A 12,917-nucleotide genomic window follows, 5' to 3' on the forward strand; every position below is an offset into this window, starting at 1 on the left:
CCCCTTGGACAGCCGTCCTTGGGAGGCATCAGGCTGTGAATCCAAGTTCCTCTGCCTCTTCCCTACCTCAGGCCTTCTGTGGCTTTTATATCCATGCTCTATCTACCCCCAGATGATTTTTTTTTTCCAGAGAGAGAATGACAGCGCGAGTGGGAAGGGGCAGAGGGAGAGGGAGAGAGAATCTTAAGCAGGCTCCTCCCAGGCCTTCGGAATCCTGGGTGTCCTTGAAGACCCTCCCATGCTCCCTCCCACCTGCTCACAGGTGCCCCCAGCCCTGTCCTCCTATGTGAGCAGCTGCCTCCTGCCACATGGTTTTTGTACAGAGCCCATGTCCTGGCTCTTACAGAGAAATGTGTGGGATGAATAAGCATCTAAAAATAACTCAGGATCAATTTGGGGGGTGGGGGTGGAGGGCTGTGTTTTCCTTTCTCTTCCCTCTTCTCCCTCCCTCTGCCCCCAAGGCCCATAAATTGCTGCTGGTTGACAGCTGAGCCAGGCTGCTTCCTGTAAGGCTGTAATAACATGGAATTAGCCTGGCTGCCACCCCCTCCAGCACGAAAGTGCCGGCCCATGGTCACTACGCGCATCTCTGGGTTGCTACCTCCTGCCCTGGTCTATGCCTCTGGGACAGGTCTTTGCTTATTAGATAACTGGGCAGAGACAGATTCCTGGACTTGTCCTTCCGGGGAGGGGCAAGTGAGAGAGGCTGACAGCTTCTGGGCTGGCCGGTTTGAGGGTGCCCAAAATTGCTGCCTCCAGGCGGAGCCGGGCAGGCAGGGGCAGAGCGCTCTGGCAGCCCCGGCCCCCTGAGTGGAGGTTTCCAGGCTGTGTGCTGACTCAGGGACTTGGCTGAGTGGCTCCCATCTGTCTCGGTGTCTTTAGTGGGCTCCCTCACCCCCGCTGGCCACCCACAGCCTGCCTGGAGACGCTTTAAAAATCTAGCAGATCTTCGCTGCCCGGGAACCCACCAGCTAAAAGCGGCATCCTAAGACCGGGCCATTTTTCTTGGAGAGTCTATTTTGCAGGATGGATGTCAGTTCCGGGCTGTGTGCTAGGCGTCTCTGCATTGCTCAGCCATGCCTGGAGTCCCTCTTTGCCCCGTGATGTCAAATGTGCAGAGAGAGCCCACAGACACTGCGTTTAATGGTGTGGGGGGTGTGGCAGCGCAAAGAGGGAAAAGAAATCCATCCGGGGCAAGGGGTTCAGAGGTTCTCGCTTACACTGAGCCTTTGGCCAAGGAATGGAAAATTCCAGGTGAAAGCTCGGAAATTCCCAGTGTAGAAGTGCTAGGGGAAGTGCCCCGCTTCCTCCTCTCCCGTAGCCTGTGGCTTCCGCCTGGAGTGGGATGGAGGTGCCTGAGCCCTAGCCGCTGCCCTGCAGTCGTTCCCAGTCTTGACTGCACATCAGTGTCTCCTGGGGGAAGCTTTCAAATGCTGATGCCCAGGCTGTTGGCAGGCCAGTTACCTCCCACATCCCTGGGGCTAGGAACATTCAGAAAGTGCTTTTCATGACTTCATTAAGCAGCAGCTCTTATAAATATTGAAAGGATCGGTTTGAAAATTGTACTTAAGGTCCAAAAGGAATTAAAAACAAAAGTTCTGCTCAGCCCACCACCGGCAAAATGGCCCATCCTCTGCGAGCCCCACTGCCTTCACCTGAGCCTGCCCTGAGCTGGGTTCTTAACCTTGAGAACCAGCCAGCCTCCCAAAGGGCCCTCCTCGCTGTCTGGACTCACACACAGGTGACTTCCAAATCGGTGCCTCTGGGCCCCAGCTGCTCACGCTGCAGTGTGTTCTTCGCCCTCCCTCCGCACATGGCCAATCAGCAGTGCAGACTGACAACCACAGGTGTCCCCCACCGCCCTAGAAAACAGGGTCCTTGTCCTGATTCCTCCTGATTCCTCTTAACAGCAGCTGTTCCCCCTGGTGTCCAGGGTCAGATCTTCCTCTGCCCCTCCGTCATCCCTACATCCCTCTTCTCTCTGCTGTCCCCTTCCTGAAGCCATGGCCACCATCTTGGCTTCTATCTGCCCTGCTCCCTGCTGTGGCCCCTGACCACCTGCAGCTTCCAGCCTGGCTCCTCTCCGGCTGGGCATGAGAAAATCCGCAGGGACTGTAGGAGCCATCACCCTGCCCGGCCTCTGCCGCTGGACTCCCCTGGACCCGCGCCGGGTCCTCACCCAGAGCTCGCTTAGTCCTGCTTTACCTCCTGAGTCCATGCTTGGCTCTAAGTACACGGTGGCTGTCTGCCTTTCTGCTGCCTGCACGTGAGCCTGTGTTCTAGCTGGAACTCCCTCTCCCTCCCCCCGTATCTGCTCAGGGAGATGGCTCCACTTCAGCTGGATCAGGAACACAGTTGCCTTAGTCCCCTAGCCACACTTGGTCACATTGCCACCTGCTGTCCTGTCTTCCTGCATGTGCCGTGCCTGATGATCCCCAGCCTCGAGGCTCCCTTCATGGCTCCGTCTACACACCGCTCTCCTGGGACACCCCCCTGGCCTGGGGGAAGTGCCTGTCGCCCAGGCAGCAGGGACCTATAGCAGCTTGGCACTGCTCGGCCCATCTCGTCCCCCTGAATTGTTTGAGAACTCTGGGCACCCTTCTGGTTTTGTCAGTTTGGAACTGCTGTCTGCCCACTGGCTCGCCCTTGACGTGTACCCATTCCTCTGGATAGAAGCACCTTTCTGGCATGGCTGAGGCCGTGTAGCAGCTGGAGCACTAAAGGGAGCCACTGGTAGGCAGGACTAGAAAGAAAATTCTAGATTTTGAGGTCTAGATAATAAAACCGGGACTAAGTGGGTGATAAAACAGGGAGTAAGCCACGTGGGTTCATGCACATTTTGTGTCAGAGTGAGAGGGGGCACCCTGGACCTCTGGCTCTTCCTCCTAGGAGAACCCTGGCCCCTTACCTGCCTGCCCAGGAGGGTGCATTTTCAGGCACCTTCTATGGTGGGTGGCACTCCCAAGCTCCTGAGTGTGTCCCTTGGTCCTGGAGGGGGTTTGATGATTGCAGAGCACGTGACCTCTCCCAGCACTAAGTGACAATTCATGCCTCATCTCATTACTCATTTATGCTGCAGGTCCCCAGGGGCAGTTCTGACATCCCCAGCTGGTGCCCAGAGAGTGCCCTGGGGGAGACACATCCCAGCCTATGGAGGGGCTCCTATGACCTTACTCCTAGAAGGCTGATGGACTGTCCTGACGGACAGTGGACTGTGAATGGAGTTTTTGCCATGTTCAAGTTTGCCCTGGGAAGATGGGCCGTAGATACGGAGGGTGGGGGGAGTGAAGAGTCAGCAGTAGACGACCTGTAGCAGTCACATCCATGGGACTTGGGAAGTCACCAGCCTCTTTGTAGCCCAGCATCCATGTCAGGGAGGACTAAAGAGTATCTGGTCTCATGCCAGGCACACTGCAGGTGAGTTCCCTGGTCCTGCGTCCCCTGTGATGGGCAGAGCACTACACAGATGTTTCTGAGGTTTAATGCAGGCTCAACAACACACTCACTGAGATCATACTTCAGTAACGAAGTCTTTATTGAGTGGCTGCTCAGAGGCCAGGCCCTTACAGGATACTTGGTGGAATTGTGCCTACTGAGAGCTCCTAATGGGGATTTATGGAGCTTTCCACCCATGCTCCCGTTTGGACCACCTTGTGAAAATCAACACAAGGGGTTCCTGGAAAATGCATGTTGCCCACTGATCGCAAAGAGTGAGGATTCTGTATGAAATTAGAGGTCTGTTCCAAGTGGTCAAGACTTAGCGGTGGTTCCACGTGAAAGCTTTGGGCAGGAAACTGTTTAAATGGAAGCTGAACCTGTCTGTAACCTTCAGCATCCCTGGAGGAGGTGGGGATTTGAGTCTCTGTATGGCAGTTCACTCTCTTTTCCAGCACTTTATTAACCCACGGGTCCCCAGCTGTATTCTCTCCTGGTCTTCGACTTCGCCTCATCCCCCTGTGGCTCTGGGATTTTCCCCAGTCATGCCCTCAAATTTCAGGCATTGCTCCCTGCCTAAGTTGCAGTCATGTCCCTTCTACCTGGAGCCTTACAGTCCAAATATTTTGAACTATGGTTTCAGAAATTGGTATATCTGGGACAATGCCAGGTGTCTCTAATATAGAGGTCTGTTCTGTGTGTTGATGAAAACCGTCCAGGGGAGATGTTGAAACGACTTTAAGGAGTCATTTCTGAGAGCCCCCCCCCCTCCCCCGGCATAGACCCACAGCGGAGACACCTGGAACACAGCAGCACACAGGTGCAGGGTGGGGGATGGGGATTAGGGACCAAGAGGCCACAGGCAGGCCCTGCATTTGAATGACAGGTGCCCAGTGCCCAGGTTTGGGAATTTATGCAAGTCACTTCGGGGAAGGCAGGGGAATTCAGAGTACTCACAACTGATTCACAAAGCTTTAGAATGAAGAAAAGCCTGAAAATAAATATATATACTGATAATTACATAGTTTAAACTGCCTGCCAACCCGGGTAAGGGCAGGTATCCCAGGGGCAGGGCAGTGCCAGGTGTCAGGGATGCCCAGGGGAGGGGCTACCTTTGGAATATGCTGCCCGCCTTCAACCCTGGCTCCCCTGCCTATTAGCTGTGGGACCCTGGGGAAGTCACCTGACCTCTCTGGGCCTCCTTCTCTTATCTGTAAAATAAGGACAATAATAGTAACGCTTAGTATCCAGGGTTATTTGGGGACTAAAGAAATAGTACTTACAAAGTACTGGTCGTCAGGCCTGGTATGTTAAGAACTCAGTAATGTTCTCAGCTGTTATTTTTATTCACGGCATGACACACAGCACCACCACCCGCCCCGCACCCCCAGCGCCCACCTGCCCACTTGCCACGTGATCGCTCTACCTTCGGATATGCAGATACACTCCAGGCCCAGGAACACTTGTGTTTCTTGAGGGTTTTTCTCTTTTTTGAGTTTTAAGTGTGGTCAGATCCCCCCAGAGAGAGGCAGTGGAAGGTTATCCCAACTGGAATCAGAGCAACACAGTGAAAAGGCCACATTCTGCCCAAGGAGAGCCGGGTGGGAGTGCTGGCCATGGAGCCACCAGGTTGGAAGGCCGGCTGGGTCACCTGATCTGACCAAGGCTCATTTGCTGCAGCTCCCCACGGGAAGAGTAGGCGTCACTCAGCAGCAGCTGAGACTCGTGTCCTCGTGTCCTCTCCTGTTCAGCTGGGGGAGCTCAGTGGCTATAGATACAGAGGGTGTAAACCTATTCATTTTTCTCCCTGTAAACCTATTTATTTACTGTCATTTTAATCAGGATAACTACTGATACCTTTGGCTTTTTATCCTTTTTTTCTTTTGACTTAAGCATTAAAAAAATAATCATCTAGAACTTTTTAGGAGCTAGCCACCAAGTTAGAGGAAATGACTGTTTGGGGATGAGCTGGGGCCGGCCTCCCACTGCCCGGTGGGCCTTCTATGCATCAGTTTGCTTAATCTCACACCAACCCTGAAAGATTTCTATAAGCCCTATGTTTCAGGTAAGAAAACTAACAGAGAGGTTAAGGAAATTGCCCATAGCCAGAAAATAATGGAGCCAGAATTCAGCCTGAGACTGTCTGTCTCCAGAGCCTACACTTCCTTCCGTAATATCCACTGTTCTGCAAATAATAGTATTTCAGGACATCCCCCTTATAAAATACCGTAGGCAAAGCTAACGAACCCTTGGACCCTCCCTCCCCATCTCATGCCTTCCTCGGGTATCAGTGGCACACTCTTTCTTCTGCAAGACCTCACCTGCAAAACAGGTGTTGGCGTAATATCTGCTCTATCTGCCTTACCTGATGGTCTTAAGGATCCAACGAGAGAATGGACAAAAAGGCATTCTCTGAACCTCACAGCCCTCTGCAGATGCTTATTGTTAGTGGTAGCACAGTAACATACATTCTGTAAGGCTCTTTTGGAGGGAAGATTGTTTGGATGAAACCTCATTCCTGGGAATGAACGTACTCTGTGAGGTCCAGCCCTGGGCTTGGCAGCCTGGCCCATCAGTGTGGTACAGATTTGTAGGGCTAGGCTGCAGAACCACAGTTTTCCTGTAGGTGTCACCCTCTACCAGGACTCATCCACTGCACCTTTCCATGGGCCTCCTGGGGCCATTCCCTAATTTTTAGTCGTTAAAGGTGAAGCAGTGATGTGGGTATGAAATTCTGGCTGAGAGGCAGGGCAGGATGTGCCCAAGGGAGTTCACAGGTGAGCAGGGAGAGCCCAGAGCACAGACCATCCCCTCCCAAGATGATTCAGGCTATACACGGGGGCTGTCCGTTGTAGGAAGGGACTCCAGTGACCAGCTATGTCTGGATGGGTCAGGGATGGCTTCACAGAGAAGGTGACACCTGAGATGGGTCCTGAAGGATGAGAAAGAATCTTCTAAGCTGAGAAAGTGGGAAGGGCATTCCAGGAGCATCCTGAGCACATGTGAGCAATTTGATGGGCCAGGACCTCATTGATGGTGTGGGGGGAAGATGGGACAATATGAACCAGAATGGAGATGGGGCCAGGTGAGTAGGCCAAATGACCCTTAATGCCAAATGACCTATGGAGAGGTTTGGATTGTTGGTGTTTTTGTTGTTGTTGTTTTTCCCCATTTGGGGTGGGTCAGTGAGGAGCTGTGATTAGATGTGTGGAAGATTAATTAGATGGAAAGAGACCGGAGGCAGGGAGGCCAGTCAGGAGGCTGTTGTTGAAAGTCTTGGCCAGCATAGGAGCAGTCAGAATGGGAAGGGAAGACAAAGATTGGAAGCTATTTGCAAGAAAGAACTACATGGATGTGGAATCTGATTAGATAGGGTAGGAGGAGAAGGTTGTCAATGGAAGAATAAGGCTGCCTTCAAAGTTTCTAGCTTACACAACTAAGTGGAGGCAGAACCATACAGGAGACAGAAAATGTGAAAACAGTGGGAGAAGAAGAATATATCTTTAGACTCCTTGAGTGTGAGATGCCTGGGAGACTGAGACCCCACCCCCAGCACGGCCCCCAGGGTAGAGATGCTGAGTAGGCAGCTGGCTGCAGTGGCCTGGGAGCTGGTGAAGAAAGGACAGAGTAGCAGCGGAGGGCCACAGCATTCTTACTTCTGAACCTGCTATTTCTCTTTCTGTCCAGTTTACTCAAAAGAGGCTCCCCCAGCCTGAGCCAGTGGCCCATAGCCTCACTGAATGCCTTGTGCCACAACCACTCTGCAAGGGGGATCCCCAGGCAGGCCCTTCCTTCTCCCTTCTTCTCCAAGTCTGAACCTGAGAGGAGTGGTAGGAAAGGCAGGCACCCAAAGGTGTTTGTGTGCTGGGTGGGCCTGGCAGGGTGGTGGGTTAGCCAAGGTAGAAAAGCTCAACTTGTTTAAAGACAGTGTTTGCTCCTACCCTCTGTGTGTGTGTGTGTGTGTGTGCATTCATGCATATACATGCTTGCGTGTGGGTACTTATTTATTTTCCAGCCCCCTGCTCCCCCACTGGAGCAGGAGAGCCCACCTGCTTCCTGGCTGGCCTCTGCTGTCACATGAGCCGCTCCCCAGTGAGGAAGTCCACAGAGAGGGTAGCCCCAAGGCAGCCATGACACCAGCCCTCAGTGACCTTTGGGCAGCATATTAGTTTCCTGTGTTTGCTGTAACAAACGATCATAAACTCGGTGGCTAAAACAACAGAAACTTATTTTCTCCCAGGCCTGGAGACCAGAAGTCTGATACTAGTGTTCCTTGGCCAAAATCAAAGTGTTGACAGGGCCATACTCCTTCTAGAGGCCCTAGGGGAAAATCTGTTCCTTGCCTGTGCAAGCTTCAGGTGGCAGCCAGCATTTCTTAGCTTGTGGCCATATCACTCCGACCTCTAGTACGCCGTCTTACCCCTTCTGTGTGTCAAATATCCCTGATGTTAGACGGATACACATGATTGCATCTGGGGTCCACCCAGATAATCCAGGATCATCTTCCTATCTCAGAATCCTAGACTTAATCATATGTGTGTAGTCTTTGCCGCATATGGTAGTATTTATAGGTTCTAGGGATTAGGACCTTTTATCTTTGGGGGCCATCATTCAGCCTACTACAGATAGTTGGAGAAATTTCTTTCATTTGATCCTACTGCCTGTATGCAGTACGAAGCAGGTGTCCTGTCTCCATTTTATTTTTTTTAAAGATTTTATTTATTGTCAGAGAGAGAGCATGTGCGCACAAGCAGGGGGAGTGGTGGCAGAGGAAGAAGCAGGCTCCCCGCTCAGCAAGGAGCCCGATGTAGGACTTGATCCCAGGACCCTGGGGTCATGACTTGACGCAAAGGCAGATGCTTACTGACTGAGCTACCCAGGCCATCCGGGGATCCCCATTTTAAGGAGAAAATGGGCTTTGCTGGCTAGGGTGCCAAGATCTACAGACCTTGATCTGTTGATCAACCCCAGGCCTAACAGTTCACAATATTTTTTAAACATAGGAAATCTTATTAGTTGTTTTTTTTTTTTTTTTTAAGAAAGTAAATCTTGGTACATTTAATCAGGCAGCAAATAACCCCAAACTCATTTCTGCACTGGGTGACCCCTGCTGATTCACCTGGCCCTTATTTACCTTGAGGGTCAGTGTTGGCTGATGAGGATGTGATGGCAAGCTTCCTTCCTGCCTCCTGGGGACATGAGTCAATAGAAGGGACTGTGGGAGCCCATCACACGGGAGCAGACCAGGGCTGCCTCCTGAGTTCCCCAGCTGGGGCACAGTGCTACAAGAGCTGGGATTGCCAGGGGCAGCACTGGGGCAGGGCAGGACAGACTCAGGGTTAGACAGACAGAGAGACCTGGGCCCAGAGATCCCTTAGCTGAAGCTGAGGGCCCCTTAACTGAGCTCCAGAGCCAGGAAATGAAAATAACCACCACATTGAAAGCCCCATACATTCCTGTCCTTCTATTTTTATGTCTTTTATATCATGCTGTTCTCACATCCCCCTAGGAGGCAGGCAGAGAAACATTCCCTATTTCATAGACTGAGAACTCGGATTTGAAGGGGAGGGGGCCCTCCTAGTCAGACCAGCAGGCCCTGGGGCCAGGATGGGGGACTTACTAGGCTAGCACCACCTTCCTGGCCCCTTGTTGTGGGGTGGGAGGACCAGGGTTGTGGATGGGTCCCATCACCTGTTCGCTGGAAAGGGTTTTAGAAGCGGGTGCTCCGTGGTACCCTGGGAAGCTCTTTTTGGCTTGGGTTGCACTTTCCTTATTAAGGATTCTCCTTCCCCATGGTCCCTGCCAGGTGTGTGACCTGGGGCAAATCACTCCCCTGCTCTGGGCCTCAGTTTCCTCACCTGAGTATAGCAGGGTTGGTGTTGGTGGCCTCAGGTCCCAGCTGACTTGGCTTGTGCCCCAAACCTCCCCGCTCATCAGAGGATTTGAGGCAGCTCGCGTTGAAACCATGGGCTTGGGTGTCCAGGCTTTCTCTGGAGACTGCCCCAAAAGAACATTTCCCCGGAGCCCCCTTCTGCCACCAGCTGTGTCTCCTGCAGAGAGGAGTGTCCGCCTCCCATTTCTCTAAGGGCAGACGAGGCATTGAGTAAGGAGTGCAAGGTTCGGGGATTCTGGCTGGAGAGAAAGCTCTGCGCTCAGGGCAGACAGCATTGAGGAGCCAATTTCCCTCGCTCCCGGAAGGGCTGGCTCTGGCTCACTTGTGCGGGGCACAGAGCCTTCCGGGGATACCTGTTCCACTTCCTTCTATGCGCCCATCTGTTTGCAGACCCCAGACTCATCTGGGCGTCCCCTCCGGATTAGCCGCAGGAGGCAAACAACTGGCTCTGAATTCCGCCTTTGTGCAGGGAAGCCAAGTGGGGAGGGGCCGAGCGGACCCCCTGCCCCCACTGGAATGTCGGCTCGCTGCGCCCCCATCTAGCTCCTTTCAGCTGCCTCCCCCGCTCACTTCCTGAGTCCCACCGATCCCACCACCAAAACGCGCACACGCGCGCGCGCGCACACCAAACCACACTCGCACTCAAACACACACTTCCTGGCGGGCCCGGCGCCTCGCTCCCAGCTCTGCGATCCCGGCCGCCGGGGCTCCGGGAGAAGCGACCTTTTGTTATTCAAATCACACCCTCGCCGCGCGCCCGGGCCGCAGACTCCCGCGGCCCCGGGGATCCGTCCGCTGCCCGCACAGCCCTCCCCCGGGCCCCCGTGGCCTGCGCCCCCTACCGCGGCGCCTCCAGCTGATCGCGGGACTCCCGGGCCCCCAGGGTGCTTGGCCGCGCGGTCAGCCCGCGGAGCCGCGCCTCCCCCGCCCCCGGTGCGCGCTGCGGCTCCGCGCTCGGCCCCCTCCCCCTCCTCGCCTCCCCTCCCCCTTCCCTTCCTTTCTCCGGTCCAGCCTCGGTCCTGCCGCCGCCGCCGCCGCCTTCCCCGGTCCGCGGGGGCCCTGCCGGCCGCCCTCCCCGCAGCATGGCACCACCGGGGCGGAATTAGCCGGGAGCAGCATTTGGGGGAAGCGGGATCTCAAGGGGTGGGGGGGTGCCCTGCAGCCTCGGTCATGGATGTGAGCAAGATGGTAAGTGAAGAGCGGGGGCTCTGCCCTGGAGTCTCCCCTGGTCTCCGTCCTCCCCCCACCCCTTCCCTCTCTCCCTCCCAGTCGGCTTGATCCATTGAAAGTTTCTGGATTGTTGATCCTGCTCGTTGGCCCCAACTCCAGGCGTGCTGGAGGAGGGAGCCCGGCCAGGATTGTGGAGGCGGCTGGCCGACAGGGATGGGGCTCCGGGTTTCCCGCCGCGCTGCCACCAGCGCTGCCCGGGAGAGCTCACTAGACCCCAGGCAGAGGGCTGCTGAGCTCTGCTCTCAAACTGGGAAAGCAGCCTGGTAGAGGGAGGGCCGGGCTGCGGGAAGGGGGCTTGTCCTATCCACTCTAGGGCCCCGTGCTTGCATACCTAATTAAGATTTGGGGGAAGATTTTTGGACTGAGCCAGCGGGGTTGGGGGGGGAGCACAGGTGGGTGACCTGGAAGGGCAGTGAGGAGGAGCTAGGACTTTAACCATCTTAGACGGTGAGGGGGCAGGAATGGAATCCTTGGCATAGATGGGGGACATTCTAGATTTACCACTTGTAAACCCCAGCTGCTTTGGCCTGAGGACCAGCAAACACCTTTGCCTCTTAAGCATTGGACTCCCTGGGGGAGCTGATCCCTCAGGCAGGCACCCCAGCACCCCCAGGAACACAGTAGGAGCTGAATACATTGCTCATTGATTGATTGGGGTACAGCCCTCAGAGGGGGTAACAAGGTGTGGTTTGGGGGTCCCTGAGCACTTGGGGCAGGTTTTCCCAGAGGTCCCAAGTGGCTCCCCCTCTGAATGGCGATTTAAGGGTGTCTGTGACGTCACTTGGTAGTCAGGTAGGCTGACCCTGGCTTTAGACCAGAGTGCCCCCCACCCCCCACAACCCCCAGACTTACAACATTTGAGGGCCTGTGTGTCAGGCTGGAGAGGTATCTTGTGATGGTCTGTGCCAGGTTGGGGTGTGTCTTTGTGTCTGGGGGAAAAAAGAGGTCTGGGTCTGCCTATTCCTTAGGGAAGAGAAGGTACTGGAATTTCAGTTCATCCTGTACAGAATTAGGCTAGTTTCCCCCAGAGAGTGCATTTTGAAGTTACTATCTCTATGGAGAAGGCAGGTGAGTTCCGGTCCTGCCAGGCCTTTGGCATTCTGTCTTGGGTAGGGGACAGTGGGATGGGGAGCAGAGGATAGGTGAGAGTCGTCCTTTCCATGGCAGGAAACCAGTCTCATTCTGAGTGCTGCCCTGGAGCTGGGAGCTGGATGCGGGATCTCGCCAGCTCCCATCTTCATATGAGGACACATACCCATCCATGGTTGGGCAGTGCTGAGAGGCTGGACCACCATTCCCTATGTGCGTATACCACGAAAGCCTACTTTCTTTGAGCGATTATTAGAACTACCTTTCATTAAAAAAATCCTAGTTGCGGCTGTGAGGGTGGGGAGGTGGAAAATTGAGTAGCAGCCAAGTTCTTTTCTAGATGTCTTAGCAGGACCAGAGTCACCTGTCTTGCATCGTGGGCTTGAAGCTCTAATTCAGTGGCCTCCAAACCACATCACCCCCAGCTTCCTTCTGGCCCTGAGCTAAGATTCCTTCCAAAGACTGGCTTATGAGGACCAGCTTACAGAGTTAAGGGACCTGTGTCTTCAGAGGTTTGGGTCCCCTCTAACTCTACCACCTCTCTCCATCCATCTGCTCATTAACTCAATAGCGTTTATTTAATACCTGTCATGCCTATGGCAAGTGCTGTGTGAGGGACACAGAAACATAACCTATGGCCTCCCTGCTCCTCAGGGCCCTTAGCATCTGGGTGGAAGAGTCCAGAGAGAGGCAGGCCAATGCAACAGTTAGCTATCAAGGCAGGCCCAGACCAGAAGGCCCACAGCTCCAAGGGTCACAGGTGTCTGAGGAGCTGGGTGGAGGACGAAGTCTGAGGCTGACTCTTCAAGGCTGGGTGGGGTTGGCTCTGCTGAGAGCAGTGAGGGGCATGGCCTGTTGGAAGAGGTGTTGGAAGAGGAATGGGGAAGGCCATCTGGTAAGACTGGGGACCTTTGGGGCAGGTTTAGATCAGGAAATGTTGAGATCTTTGGTTGGGGCCAGATCAGAAAGGCCTTGAATGCCAGCCAGGGTGTTCTGACCTTGGGCTATAGGCACTGGGTGACCTCTGGAGAACCTGGGGCACTGGAGAAGCACATGTATTGCCTCTTTCCTCTTTTAGCTTGGGGTCCCAACAGAAGTGATATTAGGTTCTCTTTTATCACCGAGCACTCAAATGTCCAGTCCAGAAACAATTGTCCTCAGCTCTCTGTAAAGAGCACAGATCCTGGACTGTGCAGAAGAATCTGACCCACCCCTGGGGACTTGGCACCTGCTTCCCATTCCTGCCAAAGGCCAAAGTTACTTTTCTGTT

At 54.3% G+C, this 12,917-nt stretch overlaps 1 protein-coding gene across 2 annotated transcripts in view; it reads left to right on the top strand.

The window, feature by feature from the left end:
- HIP1 (huntingtin interacting protein 1) overlaps nt 1–12,917 on the top strand; it is a 143,844-nt gene that overhangs the window by 56,574 nt on the left and 74,353 nt on the right. The window contains exon 1 of one of the 2 annotated variants that reach the window (XM_045786220.2): nt 10,375–10,516. The exons of the other annotated variant lie outside the window; for it this stretch is intronic. Coding sequence (XP_045642176.2) covers nt 10,499–10,516 — 18 coding nt within the window. The 5' untranslated portion in view covers nt 10,375–10,498. Of the gene's footprint in view, nt 1–10,374; nt 10,517–12,917 lie in introns of those variants that run through there. 2 annotated transcript variants of the gene reach the window in all.

The sequence above is a fragment of the Ursus americanus genome, chromosome 2, assembly GCF_024610735.1.
Source record: "Ursus americanus isolate L20-20 chromosome 2, mUrsAme1.1.p, whole genome shotgun sequence".
In the NCBI taxonomy this organism is placed as follows: Eukaryota; Metazoa; Chordata; class Mammalia; order Carnivora; family Ursidae; genus Ursus; species Ursus americanus.